This window comes from Dasypus novemcinctus, chromosome 3 (assembly GCF_030445035.2).
Source record: "Dasypus novemcinctus isolate mDasNov1 chromosome 3, mDasNov1.1.hap2, whole genome shotgun sequence".
NCBI classification, from domain to species: domain Eukaryota; kingdom Metazoa; phylum Chordata; class Mammalia; order Cingulata; family Dasypodidae; genus Dasypus; species Dasypus novemcinctus.
The window spans coordinates 53,705,392-53,733,051 of record NC_080675.1 but is presented as its reverse complement, the minus strand read 5'-3'; the positions used below and the strand labels follow the sequence as shown (position 1 = coordinate 53,733,051).

At 39.4% G+C, this 27,660-nt stretch overlaps 1 protein-coding gene across 3 annotated transcripts; it reads right to left on the bottom strand.

Moving 5' to 3' along the window:
* Window positions 1-620: 620 nt before the first annotated feature.
* On the bottom strand, window positions 621-26,805 carry CCDC198 (coiled-coil domain containing 198). Of its 3 annotated transcripts, XM_004452965.4 has the most exons (6): window positions 26,451-26,805; window positions 23,593-23,675; window positions 10,806-10,892; window positions 9,301-9,402; window positions 8,388-8,547; window positions 621-916 (listed from the first exon to the last, which is right to left on the bottom strand). In XM_004452965.4, exons 1-6 carry the CDS (start codon window positions 26,671-26,673, stop codon window positions 681-683), a joined length of 891 nt encoding a protein of 296 aa, XP_004453022.2. In that variant the 5' UTR covers window positions 26,674-26,805; the 3' UTR covers window positions 621-680. The 3 variants fall into 3 exon arrangements, with proteins under 3 accessions (XP_004453022.2, XP_004453025.2, XP_004453024.2); XM_004452968.5 differs by lacking the exon at window positions 23,593-23,675 and having other exon boundaries at window positions 26,451-26,565; XM_004452967.4 differs by lacking the exon at window positions 26,451-26,805 and having other exon boundaries at window positions 23,546-23,671.
* Window positions 26,806-27,660: the final 855 nt, after the last annotated feature.

Genomic DNA, 27,660 nt, shown 5'->3' with positions numbered 1-27,660 from the left:
TTAGATTGTATTAGACTCAGCTGAGATGCCTTTGATTAAATTATGTTAAGATTAGGATTTTGATTCAAACACTTCATTAGGGCATGCAGGGTTGCTTCCCCACCCCCTTGGTGGGCTGTATAAAAGGATAATCAGTGAAGAAGGCAAGAGAAGTAGATACACAGGAGAAGAACACACACGAATATAGATAGCTCATTAGACTGAGCATAAGCCCCTGGAAGAGAGATGAACCTGATAGTCTATAGCTGACCCTGTGAAGATACCAGAGCAGCTGAGCCCAGAAAGAAATGAACCCTGGGGAGAGAGATGACTCTTATGCCAGCCTACAGCTGAGATCTGAAGAAGCTGGGACCATGGAGCTTTAAGAGGAAAGGGGAAGGCTGAACCCTCACAGACATCACCCGCCATCTTGGGTCTACACAGGGCAACAGACTTTGAGTGAGAAAGTACCTCTTATAGTACCTTGAGTTGGGCTCCCTATAGCCTTATAATTGTAAGCTTTTACCCCAGATAAATATCCTTTATGAAAACCAACAGATTTTTGGTACTTTGCATCAGCACCTCTTTGGCTGACTAATATAGTAAGTGGTTTCCTCAGAATAATTTATACATTAGAAGAATTTTTTTACAGGAGAGCAAGCTTTTAATGTACTCAATATCTAGATTAGTGAATAGCATTCTTATTCTTGATCAAAAAACTCATCAAAAAGTGCAATTCTCTCTGTCCGGGTCCTCACTAATGCTCGTGGTTTCTTCTCATCTTTTCCCCATTCATCTGAGTCAGAGCTAGAACTGTCCCAGAGAAGCTGTCTGTGGGACTCTTGTTCACGGAGCCATGTTTCCATTTTGCCAGTTTTCCATGGACAATAGTCATTCCCTGCTTGATGTTCAAAAAATTCTGTATTCTGTGAATTTCCTACAAAAATTAAAAGTTCATTTAATTTTATCCCTAACAATGATTTATTTACTTAAGTCTCTATGTTTTATAAACACAGAATAACCTACTTCTTGTCCTTCAGTACTGTATATAAAATATCCTAACTGGTATTTCTGTAAGTACTAAAATTTTTTTGGTGTTACTTTTAAGGAATTTTAAAACTTCATAAAAGTCACAGGAATAGTACAATACACACCTATATATCACAACCCATAGACAACATTCTGCTTTTTCTCTTTGTGTACTTTTTTCCTGAACCATTTGAGAATTAGTTGCAGCATCACTTCAACCTTAAAAACAGTACCAAAAATCTCCTAAGAGCTTGCACATTTTTCTATAAAACCACAATACAATGATTACACTTGGGAAATTGCACCTTGATATAGGACTGTTTTCTAATATACAGTCCATATTCAAATGTCCATGGTTGTGCCAATAATGTCTTCTATAGCTGTTTACTGTTGTTTGCCTGTTTGTGTTTTGTATTTTAGATTCAGAATCCCCCAATCTAGGATCATGCATAGCATTTAATTATCTTGTCTCTTAGTCTACTTAATTAATAACATGCTCCTAATCTTTCCTTTTTTTCCATTTTCTGCTTCTATTCCTTTTTCTTGCCTCTCCTAACACTGAAATTTTAGAGAGTTCAGGCAAATTGTTTTTCAGAATGACTTTAAATTTGGGCTTGTCTGATTGTTTCCTTGGGATTAAATTCAGGTAAAACGTTTTTGACAAGAATACTGCAAAGGATGTTTCCTAGTGCTATTTATTGAATACCTACTGTATGCTAGTCATGTTATATATACTTTTTCTAATCTTTACATCAACTCTGACTTCATATCAGAATTACCTGTAGCACTCCCTCAACTAGGGTGCTCAGTGGGTCAGGCATTTTATTTTACTTTATATATCTTTCATTATAAGAGGCATCATTTATTTTTCAGTTTGCGATTTTATTCCTGTATGTCTTTATTTTAGTTTTTTTATTTCGGCTGTACTTAAAAAGTATCCTTTTAGAATGCACTTCCTTAATTTTTGTTCAAGAAAGGCTGGATTTGAAGAAAAATTCTTAGTGACCAGATCTGAGATAGAAAAGATAATCTTGCATCAAAGCCCTGATTTCTCCTCTGGTTGAACGAGTCATAAATTTTGGGGTGCCACCTTCATGATAAGGGTTTATTAAATCTTGCAGCATATTTTATTTAAGCCTTTGATATGTGAAGGTATGTACTACTGTAAAGGAAAATCAAGCATTTCAATATGAGGATTAATGTTCTGTGCTTCATTAGTTACCTTTCTGCCAAAGGAAAGACCTATATTATTAGGTCTCATGTAAGTCTCCTTGTTCACTATCTGTACTATTATGATATCTCCACAGGCTAGGAACCACATCTACCTGGTTCATATCCATATCCCTGAGCCTACCACATGATGCCTGGAACCTGGTATATGCTCACTAAGTATTTATTGAATGAATGAACGAACGAATGGACAATGGGAGAATTTGGGGAGGTGAGAAATATTGATTGCTAGGAACCAGAAAAGTCTTTATTTACTGGGGCCAGAGGATGTCAATCATGTGTGCTTTGCAAATGAGCCAAGAGCTAATAGAGGCATCACTCAGATTGGGAACAGCAATTTCCCAGAGCATCCAACTAGAGGTAAGAATTTTGAAGCAGGAAGAGAATGTTTATTACTGATAAGCTATAGTACAATATTAGCAATAGCCTAAATCCTACAACACCCCTGGTGTTACAGTAATTCAGATCTAAAGTTACTGTGTAAGGTAAAATTCACATTTTCATTTTTACCCTTAAAAATCCCTTAAGTCACTTATAAAGTACTGTATCTGTGATTTTCTATACACAGCACTAAAGTTTTGGAACTTCTGAGTTGGATGTCTTATTATTTGCTACAGTTTTATAAATCCCTGTTTGATTCTCTGTGGTTGTTAGACTTAAAAACTAAAACTAAAAAAAAAAAAAAAAAAAATACAACGTCTAAAAACCTAAATGGGTTTTGGATGAGTAAAGTAGCAGAAAGTATATCCCACTTCAATATTAATTTGAAGAGAGAGGAACCCCAGTAAAAAGCAACAGATGCCAGTGGAGAAAACTAGGAAGATGGACAATGAGGTGATTTTAGGTAGTGTAAGTATTATATAAAGCATTAAAATTTTTAATAGTTATTTATTTTATAGTATGTTTTAGAAAAATGTACAGCTACTATACCAAGCCATAATTTCATGATTTTTCACAGACAACAACCTTTAATGATGCTTTAAAGAAAAATATTAAGTACATAATGGTGCAGGTAGTCAGGTAAGGCCAGAATTGTGAAGGTGACATTCAATTGATGTATTTAAGGTGATACTTCCCCGAAGAATATGATTGTTTTCACTCTATCGATTCCATCTTTCTTCAGTTTGTGCATTTACACATATTAGATTAATTTTTATGTAAACCTGATGTGGGAGATAATACTTTAATTTTACAGATGTGGAAACGAAGGTTCAAAGAGGTTACATAACTGGAATTAAGCTCTCTACTATAAAACTATATACAAAAATAATAGCTACTATTTATTAAAAGCCTACTTTTAAGACCAAGAAAAGGTCCCTGCCCTCATGGAGCTTATATTTAGTAAATGCATTGTTGGGACTCAAATGAAGGACTTTGACTCAAAGTATAGTGTTCTTTCCACCCACCACACCCATATCATGTGGCAAAAGCCACAGAAACACTTTAAAATTCACTGAATAGAGCTTTATACCAAAAAAGGGTGATGTTCACTCTCTGTAAGTTAGATATAGCATAAATATATACTTATATATGTAATTTATTATATAAATGTATGTAAAATATTATAAAATGGATGATTTCATTTTTTAAAAAGCAGTTTTATTGAGATATATTCACACACCTAAAATCTATCCAAAGTGTGCAATTACTGGCTTTTGGTATAATCGCAGAGTTGTGCATCCAGAGTGATTTTATTCTAAAGAGGTAGCAGAATACAAAGACCAATTTACCCCCCACAAGAGAACTGAAACTCTCATCCCACTTTCCAAAAGAGGGGGAAAGAATGCACAAACATCACGTTAAATAAGAGAAGAGACTAGTGCAGTGGACCTTTCATTACCAGAACCTGACTAGCAGAATGCTTATTTTCACATATGGCCTTGAGTATACTCTCTTTTTAGGAGAAAGTAAAGTGAACCACTTATAGAAGAAAGAGAAATATACCCAAAGACACTATCTGGGCATGCATAAAGAGGAATCATTGCTAGAGCATATGCCCAGGGTCATGGTGAAGTCTGTAGACCTTGGAGTCAGGGAACCAGAAATGGCATCACCTGAGCACCTTCACCTCACAAGGCTGTGACCTTGAGCAAGGTACTTGAATGCTCTGGATTTAGTCTCCTTATCTGTAAAATAGAGGTGGTAATAGCACCCACCTTATAGATTAAATGTATTTTAAATGCTTAGAAGCACTTTATAAATACTAGCTATGTTCATTATCATCCTTCTCTACACTTTAATATATACAGGACTGTACAATGAGGTTTAAAGCACAGAATTGAATGGGAACCTTTGTAGTAATTGATGATAATCTCTTCATCATCAAATAAAATTTCCGTGTTAGTTGCCTTACTTTTCAACAATTTCATCACTAGACAAATCAGTTGTACAGACATCTCATTCTATTAGATTCTAATTAATTGAGAATTCATTGTAATAAGGAAAGGCTTAGAATATCTCTTTTTCATACTAGCAAAATCTACATTTCCTAGGCTAATTTTCTCATGTGTATTTACACACACACACACACAATCATTGCAAAGGAAAAGGTTATCGTTAAACCAAAGTGTTGAAAGAGCCCTCAAAATTGATAGAGTGGTTCATAACTATGGCTAATCTTCAGAATCACTTATGGGATTTATTAAAAAGTAGGATTCTTTCTCCTCACTAAAGTTTCTATTCAATAGTATGAAGTTGGAGTCCAGGAATCAGCATTTTTGAGAAGCTCCCCAGACAGATACTTGTATGCCAATATTTGTAGCAGATTTACTCACAATAGCCAAAAGGTAGAAATAATCTAAGCATCCATCAACAGATGAATGGACAAACAAAATTTGATATACTTATACAATGGAATATTATTCAACCAAAAAAAATGAATGAAGTTTTGATATATGCTACAAGGATGAACTTTGAAAACAGGCTGAGTGAAATAAACCAGACACAAAAGGACAAATATTGGCATGATTCCACTTATATGACGTATTCATGGAGACAGTAAATTAGAGGTTACCAATGGCTAGGGGCAGGGGGAAGTGGGAAATTATTGCTTAATGGTTATAGTGATTCTCTTTGGGATGAAGAAAAATTCTAGAAATAGTGATCATTATATAACATTGTGACTGTACTTAATGCCATTGAATGGTATGCTTAAAAATGGTTAAAATGGCTAAGTTTTAAGTTAGTATATTTCACAATTGAAATAAAAAGCTCCCCAGGTGGTCCTGCTCATGACCTGGTTGGTGAACCACTGATGCAGCTGGAGCCTTCCCATCAGGCATTTGAATTGGCTCCTACCTGAGTTAGGACCCTCTGCAGTCCCCTGCCCCCACCCTGTCACTTCCTTTGGCATCTCTCAGTATCACTTTAATAAAAAGTCCCAGGGAAAAGAAAGAGGAGCAGCAAGGTTGTCCCTTCTCCGTGGTGCTTATCCCCGCCCTGAGAGGGTCTAGGAACAGAAGAACATGAGGGGCCAATGGACCTTAGCTGCTTTAACTCCCTGCCAGAAGTCACAGAGGACAGCCTTCTCTTGAAAGATAAGGTTGAGGAGTCACAACCTCTGCATTTGTGGATTTCCCTAAGGTTGTCCTGGGTAGAACCCGAGTCCCTGGCATCTTGGCGATGCTACTTGGGGGGGTGGGTGGATGGGGGGGAACACACACTCTGGAATCAGAAAGACCTGGCCTTGAATCCAGGTTCTACCACATTGGGCAAGTTCCCTAACCTCTCTGTGCCTTGGTTTCCTTATCCACAAACGGAATGAATAGTAACTCCTAATTTATAGGTTGTATATTAAATGAGATAATACATGTAAAGGGCAGACCACAGCACCTGGCTTACAATAGCACTCAATAAATGCTAGCTTGGACAAAACGAAGCAGATTTTTTTAAAAAAACATTGAAAGAAAGCATCAGGAGAGCACAGGATAACCCCCTTTGTGTGCCATACTTGCCCCCAGGCCCCTCCAGATGTGGGGCATTTTTGAGCCTGCCAAATGTGGGTTTTTCTCAGTGTGCCCTTAGGTGATGACTGTAATTATCTAATTTTAGCTGAGGCACTTTCCTTGGTTGTTTTTGGCAGTATTTTTAAGGCATATTAAAAATTTTAAGAGCTGTTTATATACATGATTACAAAGTATATTTCATTCTGAGACTTGGGAATATAGATTAAATAGATACCCCAAGTAGATTTTCAATTATTCAGCCTTTCTTATTTAATTAACTTATTGATTATGCATCTTGTTCCTCTGGGCAGGGCCAGTGTCTCCTTCAGCTAATGATTTTGCATCTTAGAAGCTAAAGATTTCTGGAGACCTGGCTAGCATTTCTGCAGATCTCTCCGCAATCAGTCCTGCTGATGTGGGGATTTCGTCCCTAGCACAGCAATCTGTGTGTGTGAATATTGTATATTTGTAACTGCTCATTTGCCCTGGGGAATATATACATGGAAAACTTAATAGGGCTTTAATTGGTGGGGCAGCACAGAATAGAGGTTATGGACACAGATATATGTTGGGAAGCACAGAATGGTCTGAAGCCTCTGAGTAATTTGGTGGACTGGAGTGTAGAAGGGAGAGTGGCAGAACATCAAGCCTGGAAGGTAGGCAGTGGCTAGATCCCAAAAGGCCTACAGCACCATGTTAAGGTTAGACTTTGCATGTAGGCTGATGGAGACTCATTGAAGGACTCTTTTGCATTTTATGAGATTACTGTTAACTGCAGTATTTCTCCAATTTCTTTTTAAAAGATTTATTTATTGATTGATCTCCCCTACCTCCCCCCCCAGTTGTCTGTTTTATGTGTCTATTTGTTGCATATTCTTCTTTGTCCGCTTCTGCTGTTGTCAGCAGCATGGGAATCTGTGTTTCTTTTTGTTGCATCATCTTGTGTGTCAACTCTCCGTGTGTACAGCACCATTCCTGGGCAGGCTGCACTTTCTTTCACGCTGGGCGGCTCTCCTTACAGAGCACACTCCTTGTGCGTGGGGCTCCCCTACGCGGAGGAAACCCCTGCGTAGCACGGCACTCCTTGCATGGATCAGCACTGCACATGGGCCAGCTCCATATGGGTCAAGGAGGCCCGGGGTTTGAACTGCGGACCTCCCATATGGTAGACGGACTCCCTAACCACTGGGCAAAGTCTGCTTCCCATGTTTCTCCAATTTTTGATGGACCTGAGAATTACCTTGGAATCTTGACAAAATGCAAATCTTGATTCCATAGTGTGGGACCTTAAATTCTGCATTTCCAATAAGCTCCCAGGTGATGCTGCTGGTGGCCTGTGGGCAATACTTTGACTACAAAGGAGAGAAGTGCTTCTCAAAGTTTAGGGGCATTAGAATCACCTGGAGGGGTTATTAAACCCAGACTTCTGAGCTGACCCCGCCAGCCTGACTAGGGCCCAAGGACTTGCATTTCTAAAAAATTTCTAGGTGGTGATGGTGCTGGCGGTCTGGGGACCACACTGAGAACCACTGAAGCAGAGGATTTTTGGAAGGAACAGCAAAATGGGAGAGGAGCCACTGAAAGGTAAAATGGAACCCATTTTCTAGGGAGGTTACCCCATATCCCAATCATGAGTCCCTAGGTCTCTAGCATGAGTGTTATGGTGCATTCAAGCCTCACCCAGTGAGTTAGTAGCAAGAAGGAGCAAGTTAGGTGGGCAACTTTGCTGGATTTAGTTTTAGACATTCTGAGTATGCCAAAGGGGACTGGCTGGCAAGGGAAGGGTAGTGGGAAGGGGAGAGGAGTAGCTGCATATGGCACAAAATGGGCAAATATCAATTTGCTGTGTGACCTCAAGCAATTTAATATATCTCCATGTGCTTTATTTTCTCCAACCACAACATGAGGCTATTTTGCTTTTTCTTCTCCTAGGGGTGGTAAAAGGATTGTAGTAATGCCTGTACAGCACATTAAATCCATAAACAGAAAGAGACATTATATATAATGGTTTACATTTCTGTCTTTTCCTCCCAGCCATCCAAAATTACATGACAACATACTCACTAAATTCCAGAAAGTAAAATATCAGCAGGAACCCAAAGTTGCTTGTTCCCCCACCCTTCCACCTGCCACTAGGAGCTTATTTGATGAAGTTGTAAAAACACTTGAACTATTTTGATTTACTAACAAAACTTCATGACTCACCTGGACCTCTGTTCAAGGTTTCATCAGGCAACAAAGTTAGAAGGTCATGGTCATCATTCCTTGGGATGCTCTGAAGGATTTTCTTGGTTTTATGTTCCCTCAGTTTTTGCTTATTAATTCTTGCCTCCCTGTGAAGACTTTTCTTCAATTCCATTTGCGCCTGAAAATGATCAGCTATAAACTGTTAATGTTCTCTCCAAGATACTTTCACCAGAGTGGAACAACAGATCAGCCACTTTGCAAGTAGTGTGCTCATCTGTAGGCATCTGCACACCCCTAGCCAGAACACGGTTTTCTTTTTCCTATGAGGAGGTTGGGAAACTTTTTAAAAATTTATTCACAGACATACTAAGAGAAAGGTGCATAAGCCCACAGTCTCAAAAGGGATGGGTCGTTAAGGTGAGGATTCTTGTAAAAACATTTTTCTCTAACCTCACTGACAGGTTTGGAATTGCAAAGAACAGTGACTAGGGGTGGAGGGAAGAATTTGGAAGAAGGCAATTATGAAGGACATCACTAGATAATTCTATGGCATGAATTATATAGAGGTACCTACGTATCAAAGTCCAACTCATTCCTCTCCCGCCCCTTTCAAACTAAACCAGGAAAAATGATCTAATCCCATTGTCCTGCTGGAGCCAGAGGGTCACTGGCGCAACCTCTTCAAAAAGGGAGACTTGAGGCAGAGATATATCACTGAAAGGATTGAAAACAGAAAAGACTTAACAGAAGGACTTAGCAGACTTAGCAGAAAGACTTTTCTGGATTCTCCCCAATTTCTGTAGTTGAACCTTCAGCTCCAATGGCTAAAATTAAACTAAGTCAAGACTGGAGCTACATGACTGACTATATTCATGTACCAGGGCATGAATATGGTAAATATGACACTCTTCTTCTCTCTTCTTATATTTACCTCTTGTCTTTCACGGTTCATCTCCAGCATTTGCATCTTATGTAAATATTGCCTTTTCCCAGAGGTATATGCTGTAGTTGGCAGCATCTTCTTTTCCAGCTCCTGTTATGAAAGATGACACATTGGTTAATGTGGATAATTTGTTACTGACTTTACAGTCCTTGACTTTAAATCCTCTTTGGAACAGATTGAGATATTAATCATAATCCATAGAGATCTCTTGTGATGTCAAAGGACAGCCACTGTAGTTCCCTGATGAGTCCTTAGTGTAGCTACTGGTGAATGAAATGACACTTTGCTGTGTATATGTGTAGCTTTTTAAGGCTCCAGTAGAGCTTTGCAAACTTGAATGGAAATATCTTTCCACATCTCACTTTGACAAGATATTGCTTCCCTTGTACACAGATACTTATTACTGTCCCTGAGCAATGTGTATTGCTCTGGTGAGACCTGCCTCTCTCTCCCTGTCTCTTCTACTATTGATCAATTTTCTGGTTATGAAATGAGACGGGAGCCACGGAGTGATTAAATGGAATCTTTGTCTATAGAATATATCTCAACATACCAGTAAAAGTGTGGGAGAATATTGTAATTTAGGAAGAACTTGAAGTTGATTAAGTGTGACTCTGGCGATCTCTCCCTGTCACATCAAAAACTCCCCTGGGACAGTGCAGACAGTTATCGAGGGCACCTGGGGACAAATGCACCTTTATTCATTCCTTGCTTTGCCAGGAAAGCAGAGGGATGTGGCAGCCAAATATGTTCGATGGTACCTTTCATGTTGCCCTTGTGGAGGGTGACAGTGTTGGCTGCTGTGGACCTCGGGAGGCCCCTCTCCACAGGTTGTCAGCCCCATAAAGCTGACCTTGGGGATCTGAGCACACCTGGACATCTTTTACCGAGTTAGCGGAATCTGACTCCAAAATGAATTAGGAGTGGAAAGTGTTGAAGATCTCCTACCTCACAGTTTTCATTTTTATGTGAGGAGAATTTTTACTCCACAGAGTATGACAAGTGAATAGCAGGAAAAGAGCCACAGCAGACCCTTTCCAGGATTACTTTTTTGGTGAGGTTGGCGTCAAATCAGCAAGGAACAAATTGTAGATATGATTTCCCCTGAAAAACTGAGAATGAGAAAGTTTTAAATCGAGGTGAGGAATGAAGGCACTTAAGGGAAGAGTTATGCTGGAGTTTTCACAAATTTGAAAACTTCTAGAATTACCAATTTCTAAGAAAAAACTTGTCTCTCTCATCTATGTCTGCCTGCTTTCACCATGAAGCAGACAAGGTGCTAGAGCTCATCCAAGAGGCTAGAGCAGTTGCCAGTTAGAGGCAGGTAAAGAGAGAATGGCTAGCTTTGAAAAGTTCTAACTCTGAATGACTCAATAGTTTGATACGTGTTTGAACTCTTCTGTGCAGAGAGTAGATAAAAAAGACAGCTCACCCAAATCTCATGCAGCCTGCCCCCCAGTTATCCACCCCCTCTGATTATTTTCTCAGTTCACCTTTGCTTTGTGTCTTGTCCCAACTTCTTGCTGGCTCAGGAGACTTCGAGAAGTAATTACTTGTGGCAGGTCAATGGGTTCAAGCTTCTAGAAATCCAACATTTAGAACATTCAACATTCCTCATACCATGAGATGATGAACCATAAAGCCAGACATCACACTATCTTAACACTTTGCAAAAGCAGCACTTATTCCTGAGAGTGGAGAGGGAAGGGGACTCAACAGTATTACAGTCATATCTGTGCAAAAAGCTTTCCAACATATTTGGGTTCTTTATTGTTATATTACACCATAGCCACTGATTGATGGAGCTAAATATTGGTCAGAGAGTTAAGAAGCTAAAATCCTTTTCTCTCAGCATTAAAGAACCTTGTCTAAAATTACCAAACAACCAGAATTTTAGATTATTAGAGATGAATGAGGACCCAGGAAGTTACTTTATTTTATTCGACCCTTAACGAGCCAGATGAACTGTTTCAGTCTTTAGGAAGTGACCTGTTTTTAAGATCTCCAGAGAAGCTACCTCAGCCTCCTCAGTAATACTCACTGGTGCTTATGAGGCACATTTAAAACAAAAGTGCAGATGTGCTAACCGAAATCTTAGAGATGTCTTCCTCTGGTGGGAGCTTGGCCTTACAAAGGAGATAATGTTGGCATTTCAAAGGGTCACTAAGACTCATGGAGCTAGCTATGCAGGAACAGATACACCTTTGCTTGTATGATTATTTAATTGATAATTATCAACTGTGATCAGTGCTTTGAAGGAAAAGTCCATAGGGAAGGGCTATGACAATATATAACTAGAAGATCCCACCTTGAAGATGGGGAGGAAGGGATGAGTAGGCAGTCAAGAAAGGTTTCCTGAACAAGTACTTTTTAACCGAAGTTACACGGGTGAGGTTGTCTTCACAGGGGAGATTGTGCAGGGAGAAGAGAAGAGTCAAGGACTGCAGGTCTGAGGCTCTCCACCGCTCAGAGGCTGGGCAGGGGCAGGGAGGAGCTGGCCACGGAGACTGAGAAGCAAGGCCTCAGAAGTGGGAAAAAAACCAGGAGGACGACCACGCCGTATCAGTGTGAGCACCGCCCTCACCTCAGTCAACACTAAAGAAAAATGTTAACTTACTGAAAAGTTATTTTTCATTTTGGTCTGATTAATTATGTTTTCAAGGAGTGGACCTGGAAGCAGCTTGGGCTTTCAAGGTAAAGAGGAGGGCCACAGAAAATGGGTACTGAGTATCCAGCCCTGGTAATAAGAGGCATGACCTGTGCCTCCCCTGTAGAACCTTTTCTTAGTCTCTCTACGAGCTCTTCCAGGGAGAGCAACCCAGCTGTCCTTTCTGCTGGAGCAACCCAAAGTTGACTTGCTAAGGAAGGAAAGAAGGGCAAAGAATATTAAGACAAGGGAAAGAGACAAGGGGGAAGAAATGATCTTTAAATTAGGCATGTGTCTGGCAATTTGCATTTGTGATAGCAAAAAGTTCTCTTCCTGTTCCCATGTCCAGTGAGGAAGTGGGTCTTTTAACATAATAACAGAGCAAAGATATGATGGAAGGTAATCATTACTAGTAAGAGAGAGATCTGCTTGCTTCTCTGGCTCTCTACTCTGCAGAATGTGAAGATGCAGGACAAAGAAGACCTGCTGGCACAGGAGACAGCAGCTGAATAAGCCAGACATAAAAGGACAAATATGTATAATCTCACAGATTTCAAATAACTAGAATAAGCAAACTCAGAGAACTGGAATCTAGAATATAGGTTACCAGGCCAGGGTGGGGATAGGGAATGGGAGTTAAGGCTTAAAATGCACAGGGTAACTATTTGGAACAATGGAAATGTTTTGGTAATGGATGGTGGTGATTGCAATTAACAGCAGTGAAATATATATCTGAATGTGGTTAGAAGGGGGAAATGTTAGGTTGTATATATGGTAACAGAATATAAAAATCCATCAAACTGCACTACACAAATATTGAACCCTCAGTGAAACCATGGACTGTAGTTAATAATGTAGTTATAAAAAGTACTATCATCATTGTAACAGATGTTCCACACCAATGCAAGGTATTAAAAACGGTAGGATACGGGGATCCTGTATTTTATGCATGATTGTTCTTTAAGCCTGCAACTTCTCTAATAAAGGATGAAAAAGAAAGAGAGAACCCTAAGGAGAGAAGAGGAGAAAGGGAAGGAGGAAGAAAGATCAAGCAAGAGCGGCCCTCCAAGCACCTATGGGAAGAAGATCAGCAACAACTGAGCGGGTTTTGGAGAGGAGGGAGAGAACAAAGAAGTGTTTGTGCCACCCTCTGTGCCAGGAAGGTGTTCAGGAGTCATTTCTTTCTGGCAATGAGGCGCATATGTCTTTGTAGCCAATTCTATCCATCATGCCCAGGGTTACAAATAAGCCATCTCACTCAGTCCTCCTGTGGATAATTACAATTCCCCATTTCAGAGAGGTTAATGATTTGTTCAAAGATCTGTCCAATTCCAAATCTCTTTTCTCTACTATTTGCTTCCAAACCTGGTTTATCATCAAAATCTCCTAGAATTGGGGGAAAAAAAGATGTTTTGATTCAACAGGTCTAGGAATCCCTGAGTGTGTGTGTGTATATATATTTGTGTGTGTGTGTGTATATATATATAATTTCAAAACACTCCAAGGGATTCTGATGATTTTCTAGGTGGGGTTTCACTGGCTGCCAGACTGCCACAAGAGAATAAAGGAACTGCATTTAAACAGACCACGGAGAATTTATTTCTGAAGCATTATTGAAAAATCAAGTCTGAAGGAGCCAAGATTTTTCGGCTATTTAAAAATTATCTATCCAAAAATTCTTAGGATCAGGTTTTTGCTTTGACAATATGAATATATAATTAAGCATGGTACCCTTCTATTTTCAGCCGCATTTTATTTAAACCCACATTTCCGATAAAGGTTAAATGATAGGTAGCTTCAAGGACACTTTCCAGGCAATTACTTTCTTCCCGGCTTTTGAAAAGAACCTGAAGAATCATATAATTCCTCCTCAAAGGGCACTAGATGGCAGCAACAAGCACTGTAAATAGGCTCCTTCCGTTAGATTATTCGTACTTGGCCTGAGAAGCACGGCAGAAAAAATGATTGGAAAATTGGCTTTTTCTAAACAAACCAAATGTAATTGTCTTGGACATGCATGAACCCAGAATTTCTTTTCCCTTGCCTAGCAAGTAAGGTGCCTCACTTCATCCTCCTCAGAGAGAATGTAATGGAAGGAATTACTAGAAAACTGGCAGAACACCTTTTTTCATTTCACAATATAAAAAATGTATTATTTCGCTAAAGAGTTTTGTGTTATTTGGCTTTTGAAGCAAAACAAGTGTTCAGCATAATCAGTTGAAGTGTCTGGTAGGAGATTCAGGAACTGAGATTAAATGAAGCATAGACCACAAATCACTGAACTTGGTGATAAACACTAAGTCCGGCTGGTTGCTTTGAGTACTAGCAGGGAGAAAAAGGTGGGCAGAAGCAACTCAAAGGATCTTGAAAATTTATTTTGCACCATGACTTAAGAATGTGTTCCTTAAGCTTCTGGAAAGAAGGTAAAGGTATCCTGGGCAGTCTTGTAGCAAGAAATTATGAGGTTGAGGAGGAATTTTTGGTCAAGAAAGACAGAACAGCGAGTTCACATATTCCTTGTTCCAAACATTTAGCAATGAAAAATAAAACATAAAAAAAAAAGATGTGGTCAAACTTTAATACAAGATAAGCATTTCCATGGACCAGAAAACAGAACAGAAACACAAAAATTTGAGGGAGGCAGAGCCATACGGCATTTAGACCTCCTGGTGGCTGTGAGTTATTTCTGTGGATTAAAGGGGATGTAAAAATGCTCCATATAGGATGGGAAGCCAGAGCCAGGCTCACAGCTTGAAATCAGGGTCTGAGTTATTCTCCACTGCTCCACCACGTATAAAAGAGCTGCATCAAAGTGTAAGCTGGGGGAAGCAGACTTAGCCCAATGGATAGGGCATCGGCCTACCACATGGGAGGTCTGCGGTTCAAACCCCAGGCCTCCTTGACCCGTGTGGAGCTGGCCCATGCACAGTGCTGATGCGTGCAAGGAGTGCCCTGCCACACAGGGGTGTCCCCCGTGTGGGGGAGCCCCACGTGCAAGGAGTGCGCCCGTAAGGAGAGCAACCCAGCGCTAAAGAAAGTGCAGCCTGCCCCAGAAAGGCTCCGCACACACAGAGAGCTGACACAACAAGATGATGCAACCAAAAGAAATACAGGGAAGTGGACTTGGCCCAATGGTTAGGGCATCCATCTACCACATGGGAGGTCTGCGGTTCAAACCCTGGGCCTCCTTGACCTGTGTGGAGCTGGCCCATGTGCAGTGCTGATGCACGCAAGGAGTACCCTGCCCCGCAGGTGTGTCCCGGTGCAGTGGAGCCCCACGCACAAGGTGTGCGCTCCGTAAGGGGAGCCGCCCAGTGCGAAAGAAAGTTCAGCCTACCCAAGAATGGCACCGCACACGGAGAGCTGACACAACAAGATGATGCAACTAAAAGAAACACAGATTCCTGTGCCGCTGACAACAGAAGCGGACAAAGAACATGCAGCAAATAGACACAAAGAACAGACAACTGAGGCGGGGGAAGGGGGCGGGGAGAAGGAGAGAGAAATAAATAAAACTTAAAAAAAATAGATTCTGGGTGCCGCTCATAAGGACAGCAGCAATCACAGAAGAACACACAGCGAATGGACACAGAGAGCAGGTGACGGGATTGGGGGGGAAGGGGAGAGAAATTTTTAAAAAGGTGTAAGCTGGAAGATTTGTTTTACAAGCATTATCAAAAAGTTGAATATGAAGAAGCTAAGACTATCAACAGATTCAAAAGCTTAGATAAATGGGTAAATTTTTGGAAAAACAAATTGGCAAAATTGAGTAAGGAAGAAATATGATACCTGAATCAAACAAGAATAAAAAAAAATTTGAGTTAAGAAAATTTCTCAGTCCCTCTGTGGCCAAAGATGGCTTCAGAGGCTTATTTTATGTCTGAGGAACAGATAACACATGTTATCAAATGCTTTAGAGAAAAGCAAAGAGGAAAAGGTAATAAACTTATTTTACAAGACTAGTAAAAAACTGGAAAGAGAAATTGAAAATACATACACAAATCCTAAGCAAATCAAATTTAGCAGCATATTTATATATAACTCATGACCAGGTAGGATTTATGCCAGGAAGGCAAGCTTGGTTCAACATCTTGAAATCTATTAATGTAATACATTGTTGTGTACACAACCAATCCAATGTCCACATAGAAGAGGTGGCATTGGATTGGGAAAAGTGGACATGGTGGACGATGGGTATGGGGAAGGGCAGGAAGAGATGAGAGGTGGGGGCGTATTTGGGACGTGGAGCTGCCCTGGATGGCACCTCGGGGGTGATCACCGGACATCGTGGATCCTCACAGGGCCCACTGGATGGAATAGAGGAGAGTATGGGCCATGATGTGAACCATTGTCTATAAGGTGCAGAGGTGCCCAAAGATGTACTTACCAAATCCAATGGATGTGTCATGATGATGGGAATGAGTGTTGTTGGGGGGGGAGAGGGGGGGTGGGGGGGTGGGGTTGAATGGGACCTCACATATATATTTTTAATGTAATATTATTACAAAGTCAATAAAAAATAAATAAAAAAAATGTAATACATTGTATCAACACATTACAAAGAGAGTACATATGATAATTTTAATAGATGGAAATTTTTAATAAAATGTAACAGTTCTGATTTTAAAAAACCACCACCACAACTTAGCACACCAAGAAAAATGGGAACATCAAAGTTTAATAAAGGGCATTGTGCCAGATGCCTTCCCTTTGTTCCTTCAGATCCACTCACCGCATTTTCCTATCCTGTTCTCTGCCTTGTGCGGACTAAGTCAGCAGCGTCTGTTGCCTTTTGGCCATTAATGTCATGGAAAAGGCAAGGATGCCCATTATCACTTCTTATATTCAACATTGTAAGGGAAGTTCTAGCCAATGCAAAAGTCAAGGCAAACAACATGGGATAAAAATTGGGCAGAAAGAAAATAAACACCATTCTCATTTATAAGAAGATGTAACTGTCAACACAGAAAAAACCTATAAGAATATACAGAAAATTAGAATTACCAAAAGTAGTTCAATAAAGTTGTGGCATATAAAACTAAACATGGAAAATTCACTAGTCTTCTTATTCACCTGTAATAATCATTTAGCAATTAAATGGGAAAAAAGATCCCATTCATAATAGAGAGGGGAAAAAAACCCTATAATGTACTTTGATGGTCAGTTTTATGTCAACTTGACTAAGCTATAGTCTCTGGTTATTCAATCAAACACTAAGTGTTGCTATGAAAGTGTTTTGTTGATATGATTAACGTCTATAATCAGTTTACTTGAAGTAAAGAAAATTATCCTTGATAATCTGGGTGGGCCTGATTTAATCGGAAGTCCTTAAAAGCAGAACTGAGGATCCCTTAAAGAAGAAAAAATTCTACCTGTGGACAGCAGCTTCAATTTGTGCCTAAGAGCTTCAGTCTGCCCTTCCTGATGGCCTGCCCTTAGGATTTTGGACTTGCCTCAGCAGCCTCCTCAATTTTTTATGGTTCCACTCTGTTAATATATATCCCCTACCGGTTCTGTTTCCCTGGTTGAACCCTGACTGATACAGGCATCTAGAGGCAAACCTAGCAATGACTGAACAAGAATCCGATGGAGAAATTATGAAACATTATTGAAAGGCCTAAAAGAATGTCTGAGTAAAGAGAGATATTTGCCATGTTCTTGCTTTAGAACTCGATATTGTAAATATGGCCCGCTCCCCCCTATTTTAACCTATGACTGTAATACAATTTCAATTAGAATACTTACCAGGTTTTTCATGGAGTTTGACAAGAAGATTCAAACTTCACTTGATAGCACAAAGGCCATTCTCAAGAAGAACAAGGTGGAGGGCCTTGCCATAGTAGATATCAAGACTTATTTTATTTTATTTTGTTTTTCAAGACTTAGTTTAAAGGTACAAAATTAAAACAGTGTGGAAATTCCTTCTGGAATACACAAACAGATCAATGCAACAAAAGAGAGAGCCCAGAAATGGACTCATGAAGCTATGGAAAATTGATATATTTCAGAAGGTGACATTTCCAATCAACAGTCAAATAATGCATAATTCAATAAATGGTGCTGGGACAATAGATTATTCAAGTGGAAAAAATGAGTCAAATTAGATTCCAAGTTTTCTCCTACATACACACATGAATTTCATATGGATTAAACCTAAATATGAAAAGTTAAATATTACACATTTTAGAAGGAAATAAAGGAAAATATCTTTATGAACTTGGGGAAGATAAAAATTCCTTAGACAAGATATTAGAAATGTAAAACATAAAAATGAAGATAGCTAAATTTGGCAACATTACAAGTGGAAAATTTTATACAGACACATGCACAAGCAAAGTGAAAAAGGCAAATCATAGAAGATATTTGCAGCACACAAAATAAAGACTAGCTATAATTATATATATATATATAAAGAACTCTTAGAAATCAATAAGAAAAAGACAATAGAAAATGGGAAAAGGATCAGAAAAGACAAGGAAACGGAATGTTTGTGACAAACGGTCTAGTACCAAAAACAATGTAATAAAACCATCGAAGTCAGAACCACTTTCCTTATCTCACACCAGTAGTCTTTATTCTGCCTTTTTCTTCTCTCCAATTCATTTATTCATTTATTCACACTTACTGATCACCTATGATATGCCAGGTACTACTGTTGTGAATACTCTGAGATATTGGTGAAAACAGAAGACAAAAAGCCCTGCTTCTGTGGAGATTATATTCTAGTGGTGGTGGTGGAGGGGGGGTGGAATTCCCAATGAGCATAATAGATAAATAAATTGCTTGGTGTGTTAGTTGGAAATAAGTGCTTAGGGGAAAAGAAAAGTTAGTGAAGGGTCATGGGAATCAGACTGCTAGGGTGCAGGTTGCATTGTCAATATGTTGGTTGGGGTAGACTTTATAGGGAAGGTGAGATTTGAGCTAATTTTTAAGAAGATGAGGGAGTTATCCAAGAATATATCCTGATGACATTCTATTTGATGTGTGTGTTTGGGGGTGGTGGGTTGGGGAGTTGAGAGGAGGAATCTCCACCTGGGGTTGGACCTGAGTTGCTTGGATGAGAAGGCTGACCTGGTCAGAGGGGACAGTGGTGATCAACTGTTCACCATGGGGTGGGCACATTGTTTCAGAGTTCCCTGGCACAGGCTCTCAATCTTAGCTGTTCCAAGTTGGAGAACCTTAGTTCACGCCCTGCTCCTTACTTGAGGAGTACATGATCAGGAAGTGGAGAGTGCCAAATATACAGCTCAAATTATTTAGGATGCAATTAGATTTGGTTTAATAATTAAAAATACTTTTAGAATTTTCTTTGGCAGAGATTAGGCTATTAATTAGCATGTCATGGGAACCCAGCATTTATTATTCTCTCAAAAACCCATTTGTGGGGGAAAATGTGCTGAGCCTTATTTGTGAAGATAATTATAGTTAATATCTTTGAGGGTGTCTGCCAAGTCCCTGGTGATTTCTCTCTTCTCTAGGAGCTGACTCCAGACTCCACAGGGGTGGATCCTTTGCCCACATTTTTACTGCATGAGCATGTCCTTTGGACAGAACTCATTGGGCCAGAGCTGGTGTCATGAACAACGCTGAACCAATAAGATCTTTTCTCCCAGGAATTAGGAACTGGAGTCAAGAGAGTCAGGTCTGTCTGTCCATTGGACTGCAACTATAAGATGCCAACTCATGGTGGTCTGTTTCATCTTGTGGTCTTGAGGAGCAGAGAGCTGGTTTGCAGGGCCAGAGAATAAAGCAAATGCACAGGGAAGAGCTTAGGGAAAATGTATTGAGAGTTCTTCTGCCTTTCAAGTTCCAAGCTCTTGGGTTCAATACAACACTTTTATATCCTTGTACTATATCCCATTGGCTGTTTCATTGGTCAGTTGGACTCCTAATAAATGATGTTACAGGTCTACAGTAGCAGGGAGTGTACTTTGAGTGAATATTTTCTTTCCAGCAGGAACAATAGGTCTCATTGTCACTCATTCATCTATTCATTCATTCATTATGGGGTATATATTAAGTTTTAGTGGCTGAAGATATGACTGAATAACACGTAGTCTTTGCGTGAAAAAAGTTCATTGCCTTGATTCTTCATTTTTATGGTGATTGGCTAGGGCATGGGGATAGTCTATCACTCTAAAATACCCAAGTTCTCTTTTTGAGCATAATTTATTATTGGGAAAATCAAAGCCTAACCTTAGCTTATTTAGGGTTGATAGATATAAAAAGTACTTTGTGAATTATAGAAGGCTGTAGAAATGTTTTTCAGTGGTTATAGTAAAATCATCTATTTGAGTTAATCAACTCAGCGGCTTCAAAGAAACATTAAAATATTCCTTCAAAAGAAAGCAGTTGATTAGAAATAAGACATGTTTTAAAATTGTCCAATTTGACTTGAGATATGTTTAAATTTTTAAAAATTGCACATGAATTTAATATATTTGTCAGGTTTCTAATATTTTGGGAAAAGATACTCTTTTGGGGCCCAAGGATATAATCACTTCCAATAATGATTGTGAACTTCTGGAGAAGACAGGTAATTAAAAACTAATAGAAATGGAATAATCCCCCCAAAATGAGCTTAATACACCTGAAATTGGTTCAGGCATCTGGGTGAATTGTGTATCAGGTGGAGTTTGGCTCCAATTCCCTTTTGCAAATGTCAGAGATAGATCCTGCTCACAAGTGAGCCCCAAACCCTCCTTTTAGCTGATGCTCAGTTTCAAAGACCCACTCATGTCTCTTTTCCCTTCTAGGGTGAAAGTTCTTACAATGTATAGCTCTCCAGAGAGAACCTATTAAATATTTATTAAGGTGAATGCATTCAAAGCTCTTTAAAACTAGTAATATCATAGGGAAATGAAAAAAATCTGTAAGAAGCTACTGCACATTTCCAAAGAATGTCAAGATCTTCAAATTTTACAGACAGCAAAAAAAAAAGGCATGAGATTCTAGTCTTTCAGAAATATTTTTTCTCAAAGATATAAACCAGATATAACTATTTCCTTTTGAAAAAGTATGGAAAAGACCTAGATTCTAGTGGCTAATTTAAAATTTTAAAGTTATTTTAATTGCCTGGAGACAGTAGTTTCTTCTATGGTTTATGGAAATAAAAGTCATGTTTAGTTCATTAAAAGTACTCTGGCCTGAGAGTGAAGCTTCCACTTGCTATGTGACTATGGGTTAGGCACATAATGTCTCAGAGCCTAAATTTCCTTGGATGCCAGGGGAGATAATATGTCCTGCCTTTTTCTCCAGATTGTTGTGACGTCCAATGACTGACCTATCACAAGTTCATAACATAATGCAAAGTGATAAGGAAAGTATTCATTTAAAACCAAAAGAGCTGAGATGATTTGGCCTGGAGCAGAGAAACATGAGATGCGTCCCTGGAATCCCGGAGTTCATGGGCCATCTAGAGCCAGGAGAAGAAAGATATCCCAGAAAGAGGAGGCAGGTGGATCCTAAAGATATGCATGACCTGTTTCACAACATAAACAACTGTATTCATATTATACTTTGAAAAGTCTTCATAATTCTGCTTCTATAGAGTGCATCTTGTGTGTTATCCCACATTGTTTTGACTATTGTTCAGAGCTGGCAGTTCATCATCTGAGAACTCTGGAAATGAATCTGATGTCACAAGGCAGACTTGTGAATCCTGAGACCAATGAAAACAGACAGCCTTTTATTTAGGAGAGTTCCATTTTACCAAGGAGAACAGCTGGCCTGAAAAGGGGCTACAAGATCACCTAGCTCAGGCCTTCTATGATTGCTGACTCTCAGCTTTGTCTCTGGTGATTAAGATTTAGTCATATTTATCTAACTCTAAAGATTAATCATGTGCTCTCAACTATGCAGTTTACCATGGTGAGATCAGGACAGTTACTAAAGCTTAGAATAAAGGAACTAGAAACCAGAATGCCGAACAACCCTAAAGAAAAATGCCTAAATAGCTTTCAAACATTTGGTTCTATAAAAGTATTACCTAATATATTTTAATAATTCTAAAAATTTATTGATGAGATTGTTATGGTTTTTGTTAAGAAATACAGAAAGCAATTTATACTTTCAGTAATGGCAAGCAAGGGAATTCAGACCCTCCTTCTCACTGAGGACAACCAAAAAAGCTGGATGATAAATATATACATATCTATCTACCTACCTACCTACCTACCTACCTACCTACCTACCTATCTATAACCACATACACCCACATATCTTTGTAATAAGATAGTGAGGGGAAAAAACAACAGGAAAAACCTAGGAAAAAGTGAAAGTGGAGCATGGAGGTGCAATGCCTAAATAACAACCAACTTTCTTCCTCTCATAGTTACAAACTATACAAGAAAGGCTAAGATGGCCAGATGGCCAGTTTTTATGTGAAACTTGAAGGATTTGAGCATTCTGTACAGGAAAAGAAATTGTGGAAATGCAGGACCAACAAGTAAGCACTATAGACCCAAGCTGTGCTCGATGTTGGCTCTTGCTCTAGACCTTCTCCAAACACCACTAGAAAGGGAGAAGATTTACTGGTGACAATGCAGGAACATTAGGTAACAATGTACAGCTGTTTTACTGCCATGGCCCTGAATTCATACTAATGCTGCTTTCCAGACAGTCACCAGGCAACCCCACCACCCCCTTTTCTTCCCCAGCAGTAACCCCAAGATTGATATTTTTAAAATACTAGTTTAGGATTTATTTCCATTTCTGCAGCAAATACTAGTGCAAAAAGACTTGTTAGCAGCCAAAATCATTATTGGGTATTTAAGTGTAACAGATAAGCGCTACTAAACTAAGAGCACAATTGAGTGTTGAGTATAAATGGCATGGAGCTGTTAGTGAATGTCCCATATGTAAACACCCCATACATGATTTTGTTGTTGTTCATATGAAACTCTATGTACCATTCCCCCCCTAATTAGATTCACACTCTATCCTTAAAGTAAGAAAGCTGGTCATGGTAGAATGAAAATGCCAGTCACTATGACAGAGAATTTAGATGCAAGAGTTGCATACTTAGCCAAGGGCGATGGGAAAGTCATGCAGGCAAATGCTTTGTAATTTCTGTTAAATGCTGCCTTGGAATCCAATTCCCCCAAATTTCACCCACCAGTTAACATTTAGGGTGATGGATGGGCTATAGAGATCACCAATGCAGCAGTTAAGAGTTTTGGAGACCTGGTTGATAATGGGCAAGCTACTTAAATCTCTGAACCACACATACAGAGTTTTCCTTTCTCATAGGGGGCATGAGGAGAGATCATGTTGCCTAGTACAGTGTCTACCTTGTACTAGGTGGTTACTACATAGTAGTTATTATTGTTATAAATAACGTTCCCATTATTATCCAGCTAATCAATGCTAGAGTCAGGTCCCCAGATCCCCACAATGCTTACCTCCTTGCTACTAGACTTGCTTCTTTTGGGGATTGGTCTTAAGAGTGAAATAATTATGAAAGTAAAATCCTAAAGAAGTATATGGTCTTTGCCCTCGGGGATGTTCTCTTTAACAACATCCTCATTAACAGCTTGGTCATTATCAATGTCCCTCTTAATGATTATAGTTAAAAACGGATGTTACCATTAAATCCAAGAAATTCCTTATGAAGCCTTTTAAATTCATCTTACTTGAAGTCTTCTGGGTGGATGTCTTTTAATAATACTTGTCTCTCCCTGTTCCCGTGGAATGTCAAAAGACATGGCCCTGGGCACTTGAAGGGTTAGGGGAGAAATAAGAACAAACAATTTACTGTTAAATTAGGCTAATCATTAGTTGAATCTCTGAACACAATTTTAGATCTTTTCATGTATATATGTCTAACCTAACCTTGGAATGTGGGCGTGAAATACAAAGCAGGGGCTCAATATGAATGCAAATAAAATATTAGCCGGGATACAAGGATTTTTTTTTTTTCAGGAGGTACTGGAGAGTGAACCCAGGACTTCATGCATGGGAAGCAGGCACTCAACCACTTGAACTACATTCACCCCCCAGGAAGATTTAATTTCTCCCTTCCTCCCTCATTTTCTCCCTGGGTTGATATTTAGAGAAAGAGCCTCAAAATTAACAATGTATTGACTACAAATGCTATTTGAACATAAAATTTGGCCTGGAAAATATAAATTTACTGATTTACTTTAATTAATCTTTAATCAATAAAATTTCCATGTAATCTCCCAAAAATAGATATAGGAAATCAGAAAAAAAATAGCTTTTAAATGTGGAAATAAATGACCTTTTCAGTTGAAATAAATGATACATAAGTATATAGATATAGATAGATGACCAGATAGAGAAATGATGCTTGGCTCTGCATGCTCCAGATTAAATAGTGTCCCCAACTAGGGAAAAAAAATCCCACAAGTTGCCACCATAATGCAACATATCAATATTCTTTCCTGGTGAAACAAACCAGGGCTATAGAGTTAAACCTCTGTTGGGAAAAATGGAGCCTCAGCAGATCATTACGAACTTTATTTTTTGTCTTGATTCTCCTAGGCCCTTAGGACTGCTAACGTGACCAATGCCGCAAGAACGAAATTCTTGTCCTTTCTTTTTTAGCAAGCAGGACACATGCTGATGTCGAGATTGGGCACAGCACATCTTCATTCCCACTCTGCATTTTAAATGGAGAGCCCCTGGGTAATTATGTGTCTCTATCCTTAAGACTTTGGATGACCCCTTTCAGGACTTCTAAATTTTAGTGGAATAAAAACAATACCCTTATTTTCTTTTAAAAGATGCCAGCACATTGAACAGTATAGAAACAACAACAACAGCAACATCAACAACAACAAAAACCAGTGCATTTAAAACCGTAACTATTTTTGGCAAGTATTTGTCAGAAGCCTGACAATTCATTTTTAAACTGTGATTTGAATGATAGCACTCCATTGTTTAATTTGGTTCCCCTAAAATGTCAAGGGTTGTGTCAGGCAGTTATTTTTAACCCTGATTTTTAGGTAACTAAAATTGATTAAATAACTTTTTCAAGATCATGTGATTTGGTATTTGGTGGAAAATGAGGTTAGAACTTGAGTCCCTTGAAAACAGTGAACATGGGAAGTGGATTTGGCTCGATGGATGGAGCGTCTGCCTACCACACGGGAGGTTTAAGGTTCAAACCCAGGGCCTCCTGACCCATGTGGTGAGCTGGCCCGCATGCAGTGCTGATGCGCGCAAGGAGTGCCCTGCCATGCAGGGGTGTCCCCCACATAGGGGAACCCCACGCGCAAGTAGGGGAGCCCCAAGCACAAGGAGTGTGCCCTGTAAGGAGAGCCACCCTCCATGAAAAAAGTGCAGCCTGCCCAGGAGTGGCACTGCACACAAGGAGAACTGATGTGGCAAGATGATGCAAGAGAAAGAGACACAGATTCCTGGTGCTGCTGACAAGAATATAAGCAGACACAAAAGAACACACAGAGCAGACCACTGGGGGGTGGGAGGGGGGAGGGGAGAGAAATAAATTTTAAAAAATATCTTAAAAAAAAAAGAAAATAGTGAACAGAATTCTTGCCATTCCCTTGATTTTTTTTTTTTTTTTTTGAATATGATTTTGCCATTTCAAAAATAAGCACATTTTCTAGTTGGGACTTTCAAGCACTAGAACCATCTTTCACCATTCAGTTACCGAAATCTTAAAGCACTGGGTAGGCCATTAGTGCTACAGAAAGTATCCATGAAAATCAATCTAGTGAGATCTGCTAGATACTGAAAAAAAATATAAGGCTTTCTGGACAAGCCCTCCAATAAGGGGAACTTATTTGTAGTATTGATTCAGAATGGGAAGAAAAGAGAAAATGAATATAATTGGAATGTCTGCCTAATAATTGTGGTGGATGCCCTAAAGCATATTACTTGTCTTGTAAAATATCCAGGGATAATTTATGACCACTTCGGGCTCAGAGCTTCCAATCACAGTGGGAAAAAATTCTTGGTGTTCTGCAGATGAGCATGAAGGATATGGGGTTGGGGAGGGGTGGTTTATCTGCTCATCTGTACAATAAATCAGTTCTGTTTGGGATGGTTTCCCAATTCACATTAGAACAAATTCACTCCTAATGTGTTGCTTTCAAAACAACAAAGCCTAATGCATTAAACTGTACCAGAGAGAAATTATTTAAATTTAGAATCTAGTTGAAACACATGATTGCCATCATTTATCACATTGATATCCATATAATTTTAATGTCCTGGCAAAGCTATATCTAAACATTGAAAGCACTGTAAACTACATGGAAAAAAAACCAGGTTTTTCTTCATCGGGAATGATGAAAAGCGCTTTGCACAGAATTTACACACCCATTCTAATATACCCAGAACAAAACTTTCAACTGGTAAGCCTTCAGTACTCATTAAAACACCTTCCATTACATTTCAATAATTTAGAAACTTTCTGAGACTATGGAGATGGACAGTCGGGTGAATTTGCCAATAGCTCATCTTGGCCTCTACACATAAATCTCATCTTGGGGTTTGCACTTACCTGCAGAATGTCTTCCATACCTTGTCTCTCGTAGAGGTGGCAGCTGGCCTTGCAGAGCTTTATTCTGGCCTTGCAGGCTTGTGAAGGAATATAAACTCTTTCCTTCTAGATTCTGATGGAGTACAAAGTCCACAGGGCAGGCTGAGGAAGTCTCTTCCTCTTTGTTTTGCAAGGGTGCTACTTTGGTCACTTTAGAGTGAGCCTTAGAGTAGCTCAGGCCCATTTCACATTCACAAGAGCACACTAAGGAAAGTGGTTTTGGAGCTTTTAATGTAGCTTTGTTTCAGAAGCTTTCCTTTAAGTTCTCCCTGGATTTATAAAACAGCCATTCCTTCATGATATCTTTCTAGCTCTGTTTCACTGGGCACTCACCCCACTGGTCACTACCTGGGAGGCTGGTTTCCATGGATACTTCTTTCAACTCCTACTTGGTAATTCCAGTTTCAAAGAATCCAGTTAAACATTGACTTGGTTATGCTCCTTTCTGAAAGACTCAGTGGTAGGAAATGAAAACTCTACTGATCATTAAATAAATCTCTAATTCCAGCAAGGCCATTACCAGAGATGTAGAGCAGAGGCTTAGAGAAGTCTTAAACTTGACCCTTTCATTGCATGTCTCTGTAAATAGCATTTGTAAGAACCACTAAACAGGAGTAGCTAAGTCACCTTTGTAAATAAGGAGAGGCATGTTAATTACCAAGGGCTTTGTAATCTTTAATATATTTTTTTTAATTTATTTTTTTATTTATTTCTCTCCCCTTCCCCGGCCCCTGCAGTTGTCTGCTCTCTCTGTCTATTCGCTGTGTATTCTTCTGTGACCACTTCTATCCTTATCAGCGGCGCCGGGAATCTGTGTTTCTTTTTGTTGGGTCATCTTGTTGTGTCAGCTCTCCGTGTGTGTAGCGCCATTCTTGGGCAGGCTGCACTTTCTTTCATGCTGGGTGGCTCTCCATACAGGGCGCACTCCTTGCGTGTGGGGCTCCTCTACATGGGGGACATCCTTGCATGGCAGGGCACTCCTTGCACGCATCAGCACTGCACATGGGCCAGCTCCACACGGGTCAAGGGGGCCCTGGGTTTGAATGGTGGACCTCCCGTGTGGTAGGCAGACACCCTATCCATTGGGCTGAGTCTACTTCCCTGTAATCTTTAATTTTAATTATTTAATCCAAATATGAAAAAAAGAAGCAAAATAGTTAAAGATTCAATC

Coding starts and splice junctions, on each gene's coding strand:
- CCDC198 (XM_004452965.4), bottom strand. CDS start 26,673: ATGGGCCTGAGCTACTCTAAGGCTCACTCTAAAGTGACCAAAGTAGCA. Junction 10,893..23,592: donor ATCCACCCAGAAGACTTCAA/GTAAGATGAATT, acceptor TTGGATTTCTAG/AAGCTTGAACCCATTGACCT. Junction 9,403..10,805: donor GGACAAGACACAAAGCAAAG/GTGAACTGAGAA, acceptor CTTTCATAACAG/GAGCTGGAAAAGAAGATGCT.